The sequence below is a fragment of the Bison bison genome, unplaced genomic scaffold (genome assembly GCF_000754665.1).
Source record: "Bison bison bison isolate TAMUID 2011002044 unplaced genomic scaffold, Bison_UMD1.0 scf7180017864309, whole genome shotgun sequence".
Taxonomy (NCBI): Eukaryota; Metazoa; Chordata; class Mammalia; order Artiodactyla; family Bovidae; genus Bison; species Bison bison.
In genome coordinates, this window is record NW_011494881.1 from 9,846,120 (window position 1) to 9,860,097 (window position 13,978).

Below are 13,978 nucleotides of genomic sequence, written 5' to 3' on the forward strand. Positions count from 1 at the left end.
ATTGCCTTGCTTATATGTCTGGAGGTTGGTATTGGTTGTTAGTGGAGCTCCATGTCTCCAACAGGCTAGCACAGGCCTCTCCATGTGGGAGGGATGCCCCAAGAGCAAAGCTCAATGTGCAGCTACTTTTCACATTCGGTTTGCATCATAGCTGTTGCTGCCCCATGGCCAAAGCAAGTCACATATCAAATGTAGAACAAACGTGAGGGGAGTTCCAGAACCCAAACCAAGGATTTGGCACATTTCTTCTAGATTTACCAATGCCTCCCTTCCCCACTGTGTGCTTCCTTCATGCCCTCTCAGCGCGTCGTTCCATTTCTGTTGAGCCCTCAGCTTTTGGCTCCTGTTCGGGTAGACCTGGTTGTCTCAGCCTAGCTCTTGGTCTCCTGCTCATTGCTTATCTCTCCTCTCTGTCGTTTGTTTAGAGTAGCACTGCTCACTAGCCATGGTGTTGCTTCTCTCCCCAACACTCACATTCTCCCTCCCTCTCACCCACCCATAAGCGTGGACAGTCTCAGCCGTATCATGTCTAAATACCCAGCCCCGAATAAGGGAACAACTGAAACGTCAGGAAAAGATCGTTAGCCACATGGCTCTCTCCCACTGGCCTTTGGGGCTGGGTGGAGGAAAGGTGATGAGCTGACTTCATTTTAAGCCACACTTCATTGCATCATTTTCTGTTTCTCTGTTGGCTTCAGCACATGCAGGAAGAGATCGCTGTGAACTCTGGTGCCAGGAGGAAGAAGGAATAGTGCTCCATGTTACACTGCTGGGCTGTGGTTAGGAGACCAGTGAGTGCAGTCAGGAGGCCAGACTGGAGTTCCCACAGCAATTTACTGTGTCATCTTGAAGAAGGGGCTGGATCTTGTCAGAGGCTTCATTTTCTTTACCTGTAATTTGAGTATTTAATCTGAGAGTATTGTTGAGAGATAGTGCTGGCATAAAATATATGGGAAATCACTTTAACACCTTGAACCTTTACAAGTTCCTTGCACATTTTACTGTTAGCCAAGGCTTTGGTGCCTTAAATGAATGATCCCAAATTGAAAGTAACTGAGGTACGGAGAACAACTGGATGAGAGCACCTGGTGATATCCTACAAAAGCACAGAAGACTCCTCATGTTTTTGTTTTTTAAATTCCTCTTTTTGTGGCCCCTAGAATTGTCATTTTGTAGGACCTAGGTCTGCATGTAGACTCTGCCTTTTAGTCATTGTGTGATCTTTGACTGTAAGTTTCCTTAATTGTTATCTGGATGTGATAATCTTTCAGACACCTGTGTGTGTGTGAATCAAATATGTCATGTAGGCTGTTCAGCATTTGAAAATCTATCAGGATAAGCTCTAATTGAAATACCCCCAGGAGTCATAGGTGCTGCCCTTTGACCTGGGGTTGAGCACAGAGGGACAGATGTGCCCATTCTCACTTGGGAAGCAGCTTCAGACCTGTGCAACCTAACATGACACCATGAGATTCCTCTCCTCCTTCAGGCTCCAAACTTTCAAGGCAAGATGTGGCTTTGATCTTGGGCCCTCTGCAGAAAATCTCCCTTGGCAAACCTAGCCATGACAGGTGGGCTCCGCAATGGCAACTTTCTGTAGACAGCACTGAAAAAAGTCTAAATGGCAAGTACTCTGGAGAAGACTTGATGAGGGAAACCAGGTGTGTGCTGAGAACCCAGCTGGAGAGAGTTGAAACTGTGCCAGATAGCTTCACATTTTAAAAGGAGAGGAAAAAAAAAAATCACCCTTAGGAGAATCCTTGAAAGTGTCTTCACAAAGGTAGTATTGGTTAGCTGGAGACATCAAGTTCCCTCGGCTGATTGTCTCCGGTTAATTTTCTCTGCAACTTGACAGAAAGGAATGTGACAGGTTCCATCCCAAGCGCACAGTCAGGCAAGACAAGGCTGTGCTCGTCCTTATTGACCCAGGAGATGAAGAAACCACTGGAAACTTCTCACGTGTCAGTCTCCAGTGCTGGTGTCAACATAATGATGTTGTTCTTGTCCAGAGCATCCATGGAGTAAGTGCAAGTGATTCCTCACCAGTATGGATTTGGGGGGACCACCTTGCCCGGCCCAAATGATGACTTAGCAGGTAGTTGGAAGGCTTAGGAAGAAGAACTTGCTTCTGCTACACAAAATATCCCAAAGGAGGCAGACTCTGAGACTCCAATGAATCCTCTTGGATTCACTGGCACAGAATGGCTGAAGCTTCTTGAAGCCTGCAGACCCTTTGCCCAAGAAATTCCCATGATCAAGACATTCAAATGAGTTTCCATTTCCACAGCCTCCTGCTAAGAGGCAGATCCAGATTTTGTGAAGTGTGACGCTTACATAATTTGAAGAGGCTCTCTTAAAGGCAAAGACTATATAATTACAAACACAAAATTAGGTATGGAGATCAATGTGTATTTGGAATAAAAAATGTGTTGAAGCAAATTAAACTTTTTTAAGTTGACAGATACCATACATGGAAATATTTAGCAAACAATCTCTCTTATACTATGTATGAGAACTTTTTCTATTTTTCCCTGCAAATTCCCTTATAACTTCATTCTTTAATTAAGTTTTACAGGTGGCTCAGATGGTAAAGAATCCACCTGCAATGTGGGAGACCTGGGTTCAATCCCTGGTTTGGGAAGATCCTGGGTTCGATCCCTGGTTTGGGAAGATCTCTGGTTTGGAGGAGGACATGGAAACCCACTCCAGTATACTTGCCTGGAGAATCCCATGGACAGAGGAGCCTGACAGGCTACTGTCCATGGGGTCGCCAGGGTCGGACATGACTTAGCGACTAAACCACCACCACCACCACCACTTCCCTGGATGGTAGAATGCAAGCCTTCCCATCGCTAATTACCAGACAACTCAGTTGTCTAGTGTTTCTCTACCTTGGAGATCTTGCCAGTTTTGAGTTCCTTTTCTTCACATTCTCACCTTTGTGCAGTAGATGAAAAAAAGATGAAAGTTTAAGTAATTTGTCTCTAAGAGAGAAATAGGTTTCATCTGGACTTTGCTGTCCATAGTAGAAAGGGCTTCCCATGGATTCTCCAGGGCCATTGTCCACATAAATACTTTGAATCACTTCAGAGCAACACATCAGTGCCATTTTGGTGGCCCACTCTCTTGGAGTTTTACAGAAATACAGTGCTGGCCAGTAAGAAGGTTCAGCTTGTCTGGCTGCCCCCTTGAACTAGGACTTGGCTTGAGGCTTCTGGAAAGCATATTGGGTATGAGTCCTATTGTTCTTTGGCACATCCAATGGGTACCATATGTGGGCAAGAAGGTTGGAGAGAACCCTGAAGGGGAGAAACCAAGACATGGGCTGAGGTGTATGCAGGTCCAAGTCGAGGCATGGAGTATCCTCCCTGAGGGATGCTGCTGGCCCTGGCCCATCCTGCGTACTGGACTAAGACTGAGCAATTTTTGAGGAAGACACTCCAAAGCACAGGGGTCTCTGAGATGCTTTTGCCTGGCTCGAAGGGCAGCACTCATAGGCTAGAGTACTGGCAAGATTCCTTGTTTTTCCTTTTTTTTTGTTTAATGACTATGAAACATCCAAAGACAGAACTTGCTGGAAAAGGCAAGTTTTTCCTGAAATCGTTCATTGTCTTTTTAATTAGTTTTGTTTAGAGATTTTCTTAAAGAGTGTGGTGATTGAACTTTAAGAAGTATTAAGTATGTTTTGTCTTGAGTGATGAAATTTGTTAAAGTTTTGACTCCTGGTCACTTACCCTCTGTATTTCAAGCTTACCTCCTTGGTAGGACCTTCTCACTCATCTTCTCAATATGCTTCTAATCTGTCATCCTCCTTCCAGTGATCCTTTGTGGTTGTTCCTGGATATCATTTGTTGAAGACTTGAAAGATCAATAACTTGGTTGTACAGTCTTTGTTTAGGAAATGATGATGTTGGGCAGTAGAAACCCACAATCTATGAGGACACTCAGACCCTCTTTAACTAGTTTTCCCCTCTCTTGCTTGTGAGCTTTCCCTTTCATTGTGTTGGTCTTGCTCCCTACCAGTCTAGTGCTTGTTCTTCCATATGATCTTTACATAGCTTGTGTATGAATAGTACTTGAAGGCACTTAGTTTAGAGAATATAAAGTTGAAGGGAGATATGTGAGCCTCAGCCACCTGAGGGCCATCACATGGAAGAGAGGAATGACTTACTCTTTGTGATCTCCCCAACTAGCTAGTTTGAGTCACTGTGTGGGAATTCAGTCTCTGGGGAAATAAAAACTCTCTCTTATGGTTGTTAGAGATAGTTTAAACTTCCCTGTGGGATCCTCTGGCAGATATGTTAGGGACTGGATTCAGATGTTGGTTGGATTTGGAGTTCAGTTGACAAATTGAAGCATGAGAAAATTGGGATGACACCCCCAAGGTTACTCACAGAGTAAGGGCAGCCCTTTTATCTCATTTGACCTTCTTTTCCTGGAAATGGTACCCCGACTCTTTGATTCTTACCAGTGGCATCTCCCATCATGTATTTAGCCCCTGTATGCTCTACTGTCGTTTCCTGGTAAGGGTCCCGTTCTGTCTGCTGATACAATGTTAGCTAACTCTTTTCACTGGTAGGCTCCCGGTAGTCATGGCCTCTATTCATGGCCTACACTGTTCTGTTTGTCTTTTCTTCTTAGCTTTGTACTCCTTTTCGCCCAATGCGATGTCTTATTGCCACCAGTGAGGCCACTGAGCAATGCTTAGCCCCACAGCAGGCTCTCAGGTCACAGAGGAGGCCAATCCCAGTTTGCACCCATGCTACTCCCGTGTTTTAATGATGGACTGCCCCCAAAGGAGAAACCATATATTTCTGATGAGACCTTTAGAAGTAATTTCTCGCTTTCATTAACAGTTGAGCTGTGTCCCCAGTGGGAGTGAAAAACTAACCATATCAGATGCCCACAGCAAGTTGATTTCAGCCCCTACCCATGTCATGTCCTGGGAGTAGATGGGGTTCATCAGCTGCTGGGCTGTGCCTGTCAGCTCTGGTCTGTGTCCCTCGCTAAGCCTTTTGTCTTTCCGGACCAAGATCCTTAACCTTTGTCACATCACCGACTTGGAGTATCTGCTTGACCACCTGGCAGAAGTGACACCAGCTCTGGAGTACCTCAGCCTCCTAGGGAATGTGGCATGTCCCAACGAGCTTGTCAGCCTGGAAAAGGATGAGGAAGACTACAAGAGATATAGGTGAGTATCTAGGTTTGAGCATAGTATGAAAAGAAAAAAATGACATTTTTGGAGAGATAATATTATATTCTGGGGTGCGTAATAGATGTCTGGTAAGCATCAGTGGTCCCTTCATGCTATATTAAACTTTGCCCTATTGGGTACCCTATAGCCAGGGTCTTCCTTCATTGACAGTAACAAGAGCCAAGAAACATGAAAAGACATTGAGTGGTCTAGCCCAGGGGTTAACCAACTTGTCTGTAAAGGGCTGGATATTAAATACTGTATGCTTTGAAAGTCATGTGGCCTCTGTTGCAACTATTCAACTCTTCTATTATAGTGCATAAGTGGTAATGAACAGTTTGTAAATGAATGGGCAATGCTGTGTTCCAATAAAACTTTATTTACAAAAACATGCAGCAGGCCAGGTTAGACCCATGGGCTGTATTTCGCTGGCCCCTGCTCTGTGTTGTAAGATCTTCCTGTCTGTTTCAGAGTCACATCTTGGAGAAAGAGGCCTTCCCATGAAAGTTTAGGGAGCTTATATACAGTCTCAAGAGAAAGTTTCATAAGGTCCATGACTTTGGTCTTTGATGGAGTCCAAAGTGAAAATGCTATTCTTTCTTCCCTCTACTTCTAAACTATCAGCTTTGAAATACCTAATCCAAAATCCTCTTTAGGGAGTCTTTTTTGATCTTACCCATTTTACTAAACTCATTTTATTTTTGCTCTTCATTTTAAATTTTGTATGCTCTCATTCTTGATTATTGTTTTCTAAATGTTATAAATGATGTTTTCATATGTATAACTTTTCTCTCAGTTATAATATAAGTTCTCACTAGCACCCCACCTGAATCAATGTACAAGGAGGAAGGGAAGAAGAAAGGGAGGAAGGAAAGAAATAAAAGGTAGGGAGGACTCAGTTCAGTTCAATTCAGTCACTCAGTCGTGTCTGACTCTTTGCAACCCCATGGACTGCAGCACGCCAGGCTTCTTTGTCCATCACTAACTCCCAGAGCTTACTCAAACTCATGTCCATTGTGTCAGTGATGCCATCCAAACATCTCATCCTCTGTCATCCCCTTCTCCTCCCACCTTCAATCTTTCCCAGCATCAGGGTCTTTTCCAATGAGTCAATCCTTTGCATCAGGTGGCCAAAGTATGGGAGTTTCAGCTTCAACATCAGTCCTTCCAATGAACACTCAGGGCTGATTTCCTTTAGGATTCACTGATTTGATCTCCTTGCAGTCCAAGGGACTCCCAAGAGTCTTCTCCAACACTACAGTTCAAAAGCATCAATTCTTCTGTGCTCAGCTTTCTTTATAGTCCAACTCTCACATCCATACATGACTACTGGAAAAACCATAGCTTTGACTACATGAACCTTTGTTGCTAAAGTAATGTCTCTGCTTTTTAATATGTTGTCTAGGTTGGTCATAGCTTTTCTTCCAAGGAGTAAGCGTCTTTTAATTTCATGGCTGCAATCACAATCTGCAATGACTTTGGAGCCCAAGAAAATAAAGTCTCTCACTGTTTCCATTGTTTCCCCATCTATTTGCCGTGAAGTGATGGGACTGGATGCCATGATCTTAATTTTCTGAATGTTGAGCTTTAAGCCAACTTTTTCACTCTCCTCTTCCACTTTCATCAGGAGACTCTTTAGTTCCTCTTCACTTTCTGCTGTAAGGGTGGTGTCATCTGTATATCTGAGGTTATCGATATTTCTCCTGGCAATCTTGATTCCAGCTTGTGTTTCATCCAGCCCAGCATTCTGCATGATATACTGTGCATATAAGTTAAATAAGCAGGGTGACAATATACAGCCTTGACATACCCCTTTCCCAATTTGAAATCAGTCTTTTGTTCCATTTACAGTTCTAACTGTTACCTCTTGACTTGCATGCAGATTTCCCAGGAGGCAGGTCGGGTGGTCTGGTATTCCCATCTCTTGAAGTATTTGCCACAGTTTGTTGTGATCCACACCATCAAAGGCTTTGGCGTAGTCCTGCAGAAGTAGATGTTTTTCTGGAACTCTCTTGCTTTTTCAATGATCCAGCGGATGTTGGCAATTTGATCTCTGGTTCCTCTGCCTTTTCTAAAACCAGCTTGAACATCTGGAAGTTCATGGTTCATGTATTGTTGAAGCCTGTCTTGGAGAATTTGGAGCATTACTTTGCTAGCATGTGAGATGAGTGCAATTGTGCAGTAGTTTGAGCATTGTTTGGCATTGCCTTTCTTTGGGATCAGAATGAACTGTCCTTTTCCAGTACTGTGGCCACTGCTGAGTTTTCCAAATTTGCTGGCATAAGGAGTGCAGCACTTTCACAGCATCATCTTTCAGGATTTGAAAGAGCTCAACTGGAATTCCATCACCTCCACTAGCTTTGTTTGTAGTGATGCTTCCTAAGGCCCACTTGACTTTGTATTCCAGGATGTCTGGCTCTAGGTCAGTGATCACACCATCATGATTATCTGGGTCATGAAGATCTTTTTGTATAGTTCTTCTGTGTATTCTTGCCACCTCTTCTTGATATCTTCTGCTTCTGTGAGGTCCATACCATTTCTGTCCTTTATTGTGGGCATCTTTGCATGAAATGTTCCCTTGGTATCTCTAATTTCCTTGAAGAGATCGCCAGTCTTTCCCGTTCTATTGTTTTCCTCTATTTCTTTGCACTGATCACTGAGGAAGGCTTTCTTATCTCTCCTTGCTGTTCTTTGGAATGCTGCATTCAAATGGGTATATTTTACCTTTTCTCTTTTGTGTTTAGCTTCTTTTCTTTTCTCAGCTATTTGTAAGCCCTCCTCAGACAACTATTTTGCCTTTTTGCATTTCTTTTTCTTGGGGATGGTCTTGATCACTGCCTCTTGTACAATTTCATGAATGTCCATCCATAGTTCTTCAAGAACTCTATCAGATCTAATTCCTTGACTATTTCTCACTTCCACTGTATAAACATAAGGGATTTGATTTAGTTCATACCTGAATGGTCTAGTGGTTTTCCCTACTTTCTTCAATTTAAGTCTGAATTTGGCAATAAGGAGTTCATGGTCTGAGCCACAGTGAGCTCCCAGTCTTGTTTTTGCTGACTGTATAGAGCTTCTCCATCTTTGGCTGCAAAGAATATAATCAATCTGATTTTGGTATTGACTATCTATTTAGTAGGAAGGACTACTAGAAAGTAAGTTTTTTTTTTTTTAACTTTACAATATTGTACTGGTTTTGCCATATATCAAAATGAATCTGCCACAGGTATACATGTGTTCCCCATCCTGAACCCTCCTCCCTCCCCATACCATCCCTCTGGGTCGTCCCAGTGCACCATTGGCGAGAGAGGATAATAGTTTGAGAGGAACTGGTCCTTTGGGGTTCAGATTTTTAAATCTGTAGTGATGAAGGAGCGTATTTAAGGGCATGCATTTTGTATAAAGGCAAAGCTGCAAGAAATATTGAAATCTCTTCAAAATATATATTTAAAAAGAAACATACATGTTAGTAAGGGTACAGCAGAATTTCAGTTATACTTTATTGGGAGGAATTTTGAAGGAATCTTAGACTATTTTTAAGCCATCTTAGAATAAAGTTCTATCCCTATCTTAAAAGAACTGTAATAAATCAATTTTTCTCATGAAGACTTTTATCTGGGATGTGATACTGTTGATTTGAATGTGATTTCTCGTAGGAGAAATATGGTTAATATCCAGCAAGTGAATAGTTAAAATTTATAAATCAATCTTCTAAGTTAATCACTTTGAACTTAATTTTATTTTAACAGTTACTCTCATCAACTTTGGCACCTTTAACAGGTGATGCCATGTATGAAGAGGTTGTTTTAAAACATTTTATCTTCTGGCAGCAACTTATTATAAAATATATCTTAGAAGGGTCAGGTGGTGGAAGAAAGTTCTCTCAGATATCATGTTTAGTAAACCAAGAATTTTTTTGGAAATTCTTGTTTTCTGACTTTTTTCTTCAGATTTCTTGTTTTAATTATTTAAAATCACCCAATAAATTGTATATGTGTACATATACACCCATATGTGTATATGCACACATTCACACACAAGTTTATTCCTTTACTCATTCATGAAGTTATATGTGAACTGAACCGTAGGCACGTTTTTTGGAATGAGAGCAACAGACTAAAGACCCTGATGCTGGGAAAGATAGAGAGCAGGAGGAGAAGGGGACGACAGAGGATGAGATAGTTGGATGGCATCACTGACTCAATGAACATGAGTTTGGGTAAACTCCGGGAGTTGGTGATAGACAGGGAGGCCTGGCATGCTGCAGTTCACGGGGTTGCAAAGGGTCGGACATGACTGAACAACTGAATTGAACTGAACAGACTGAGGAAAATCTCCCACTCCACTTTATTCCGTCTCAAAGAAAGGTTTATAAGGGTGTAAAAGAAAAAGAAAAGCTAATACTAATTTTTACTGTTGTTATTGTAACTAGTCTCATTGGAAACAATACTCAGACCTGTGGTATAAGGAGCCAGATCAAAAGATCTGATATGGAGTCTAGTTTTGCTGGTGGGACTTTTAAAATGGGGAGGACAGTTTCGATCAGTGACACTTAACCAAGGCTATACTTGTGATTCATCCAATCGTTTTGATTAATTTAGTGCCAAATGCAATGAAATAGGCAATAGGTGACATTGATGCTTAATTAAGAACTACTGGACTAAAGAGTATTTAAATTCTTTGTTGGCTCTGCTGTTCTGCGACACTTTGCTCCCAGGCAGTGACAGATCCTCTGTTAACACTCATACCATTTAATATATTCCTTTTTACACATTTCTCTTACTACTTCATACATGTCAACATCCAGAGAATGGCTTCCTGAAAGTCGGGACAGCATCTTCTTGCCCTTTGAAGCCTTATCGATACCGAAAGTAGTGCTGGCTGTGGAACAGGGGCTTGGTATCTGTCTAGAGGAGGTGGCCTGAAATCACCCTGCCCTCTGATGAGCTGAATACTTGTAGAGAAATGTGGGGCTCTTTGGGCACCTTGGGTGCCCACTGCCTATTTGGAACTAGATCCACTTGGATATCAACAAATGCAATTAAAAAGCAAGGCTCGGCCCTTCAGAATCCACCCAAGTGTTGGGTGTTTGGTCATGATTCTTTAGCAAAGATTGGATTGTAGTAGAGTGATCCTTCTCCTGGGCATGTCTGGGTACCCTTCAATCATACCCTCCTAACTTCTGTTACCCCAGAAGCCCCTGGGGGCTGGGGCTGGGAAGGCTCTGTGTTACTGCATATATGTCAAGATTGCCATTAGGGGCTGGATTCTAGGGGCCACATGCAGCTGGACTCACATCTGGTCAGAATTACCTTAGAAAATCCACAACACCAGCAAGATGCTCACCCTCCGAGAGAGACAGGAACTAAGAGCAGTGGAAGGGGATTCAGTGTGGGCCACCCAGTGACGTACGGACTGCGTGAGCGGACTCATAGGCCTGTTCAATGGAAGTTCTAATTTTTGTATTCATTTTACTTATTTTTAATTTCTGGTTTAACAAGCATCATCACCCTTGTATTTGGATGAGATGAATGGGTGGATAAGGCATTTCTGTTCTGTGGTCTGTAAAAAGCCCTCCTTTATTCATCCTGGAGCTCGTGCATTATTTGTCCCTGAGAAATTTTAGAGTTTCACAACAAGACTTCTGAATGCCAAGTTCCTGTGGCATTTGGGGTTTCTACAAAGCAATGTAGCCACCTTTTGTTTCCTTTCGGTAAAATATTTTCCTGGCCCTTCATCCACAAAGCATGAGGTCGGCCTTCCTTCAAGCTGTTACTGAGAGTCTAATAGGAGGGCCTCTATGCAAATTTATGAGACATTTTCACTATAAAATTGCTGAAAACATGAATGATATTTCTACAGTTTACTGTTTTTCACTTTAAGTACATTTTCTGACAATATGTCTTCTATTAATCATTTAAGCAGTAGTAGGAAACTTAAAGGAGTGTATTCAGAAACAAGAATCCATGGTTCATTTAGTGCTGTCTAAAAAAATTTCTTATTGATTGGCATCCTCTGTGGTTATGTGATGTAATATTTATAATATGTCACCCAGCCATACATCAAAACAAGTATGTCTCTTGTTTCATTTCCATGAGAGATGTTGATTTCAGAGAGGTCAGCCCAGTTTTAGGTCACGTTGTGGCCAACCACTGGGCCAGAAATGGGAAGTGACCAGATTTATGGAGCTATTGGAAATGACCCCAGAGCCGCTTTAGGTTCTGTGGATGCTTTCCTCCCCTCCCCCCACAGCACCCCTTTTCCTTCCTCACGTACCCCCTGTATGCCCAGTTGGATTTTCTTGGCACATGTCCACACAGTAAAACAGCCTCATTAAATCTGTATGTGAGCATGAGCACACTACCAGGCTGTTTAGCGGTGCCCTGGTCCTGCTGGGACCGGAGCAAAGCCGAGCCTGGGGTTTCTCTACGCCATTCATCATAGCTTGTGGCTGAAATGTGTCCATTGCCATGCCATTATAGGCGCTGAAGCCTGCTGCTGCTCTGCCGTGTGCACACACTGGGCAGCTATTTGGGGTGAAGGCTGAATGGAGGTTCACATTGAGCGGAGGTGCTGGACCTGAAGGCAGCAGCCTTCAGGATTGGGGCGGAAGGAGAGTGAGGCAGCCAAGTGAGCTGGGGGACCACCATCATCCTGGGGATCCCCTTGGGGCCTCCCATGGACTTGAATACTGGCCAGACAATGAATCAAGTATGGGGAGCTTGGGTGCCCAGTAGGCTCTATTTCTTGCCTTCCTTTGTCAGTCTTTTCTTTCCTCTTGCTAAGGAAAGATGGTGGAGTTCAGGTCAGGGTGCACATGTGCCAGACCTCACGCATCAAACAAGGCCATTGGTGTCTTGGGCTCCGAGCACTGCTTCACTAAATCCTTCTGTCGCTAAACCCTTTATTGTCTCCTGCCACTCCAGTCTCTGGCGAGTCTCTCCTTCCTCCCTCCTCCTCAGTAGGCTCCTCTGTATTCCTTACAACTTGAAATTATTTAAAACATGACGCCCTTTCTTTGTTCCCTCCCAGGGAGCAGCCCTGAGGCCTGCCCAGTGTCTGTCACACTCAGCCAAGGGCAGGAGGGAGGAACCGGCCGTCCGCTGCTGGCCGCCCTGGCTTCCACCACTTCCCAGCCGTAGAGGAGCCGTAAAACTTGTGGCTTACATAACCCAGTGAGCATTCTCCAGCTAATCTGCAATCTGGGCTTTGAAGATCACAGGAAAGCAAAGGTCACAACCTAGAGATCAAAGTGACAGAAACCCACAGAGTAATTGCTGGTTCCCCTCTGTAGAGGGCCTTGGTCTATCCTGTGGGTGTATTATTTGCACCGAGACTTCAAACGTGCTGCCGGTGAACTGTGAGGGAAATCAGCTGGCCTTGGCTGGTTGTCAGGCGTTCATTAATGCTGTAGGTGAGCTCACCTCGGCTCATTAGAGGGAGAGCGTTGTCATCTCTTCACTCGCGGTCTTTGTTCATTACTCTGTGGTCTTTATTGACTTTTCCTCACTGTCCTCCCTTACCTGAAGGTGTGAGTGGGTAGTGAGACAAGCAAATTGGAGCAATACGAAAGAGGAGAATACGGATGTATTTATTGTGGATTAACTTGGAGGCACATAGAAATCAAGCGAGCAAACTGAAGCTTAACAGGCGGGGTAGCATTAGCCCACTCCCTTCATGGCACGGATGGAGAAACTGAAGCTCAGGAAGGCGGCAGAGACTGTGCCAGGGTCACACAGAAAGCTCAGCCCAGAGTCTGGGCTCTTTCCTCTACCCTGTGAGTCCACACGCTTTTTGCTGGGAAGACTCCCCTTTTGTTTTTCCCTCCAACACATACACTTGAAAGCTTTGGTCTCTTCAGTAAGCTTCATTTAAGCCACTGCTAACTTTTCAAAATTAGTCAGAGACGTTTAGTTGCTGATCAGAGTTTTTGATCAGCATGAGGTAAGCAGTGTTACCAAATGGGGTTGATGCCATCCAGAGCAAAGAAGCTTGGTGTTCTGCTGGCGTGTTCATGCTTTCCTGTTAAGCTTTGTGAAAGGATGAGAACAGTTCACGGATCACCTGTTGCTGCCTTCAGGGGCCCCCAGTGGGGTGACCCCCAGCTTGTCTCCCCATTTCCCATGCATGAGAGCAAGAAGGCACCAAGAAGCAATAGGAAGAAGCATAGAATGCTGTAAAGGGGGGAGGTGGGAAAAGTCCCCGTGACTCCACATGCAGTTCCCTTGGGATCTGGAAATGCGGTGTTTCTTGGGTAGAGTCTCAGAAGAAGAAACATGGCAGCCAGCCCCAGGAGCAGATGTAGGAGATCCATCTTGATGTGCCTGTAGTTGTGCAGAGGGCCTGGGGAGCAGCCAGATCCCCCGGGGGAGCAGATGTGGGCAGGAGACAGCATCCTCCCTTCCCTTTGAAGTCTGGATGAAAAGTGCCAGAGCTTTTGGTAGAGAAAACTGACTTGGGAGCAAAAACCAAACAAACCAAAAAGGCTTTCTGCTGTTGTTTTTGTCCCCCTACCAGTTGTAAGCATCTCTTTAGAGGATTTCTTTCAGGAAATGGCACTTCCTCTATGAAAAGAGAGAGAACCTGAAAAGCTGTGTGTGGGTCTCACTTTTTAAGAATCTGTATGCAGAGACAGGTGGTTCTTTGAACACCTTCCCAGGGTCCCTGGTCTCCTCTGGGTAACCTCACCCTCCATGTCACAGCCAGGAGGGCCTCTGACTTCGCGCCACACCCCTCCCGGCCCTGAGGCTTTCTCCCAACCACCTTGGGAAGGTCAGGAAAATT

General features: G+C 44.0%; 1 protein-coding gene across 9 annotated transcripts in view; it reads left to right on the forward strand.

Moving 5' to 3' along the window:
• The window catches only part of LOC104997535 (chromosome unknown open reading frame, human C10orf11), a 926,454-nt gene that overhangs the window by 644,639 nt on the left and 267,837 nt on the right, over positions 1–13,978 (forward strand). For all 9 annotated transcript variants that reach the window (XM_010852380.1, XM_010852382.1, XM_010852379.1 and 6 more), the window contains one exon: positions 5,052–5,191. In XM_010852380.1, coding sequence (XP_010850682.1) covers positions 5,052–5,191 — 140 coding nt within the window. The remainder of the gene's footprint in view (positions 1–5,051; positions 5,192–13,978) is intronic.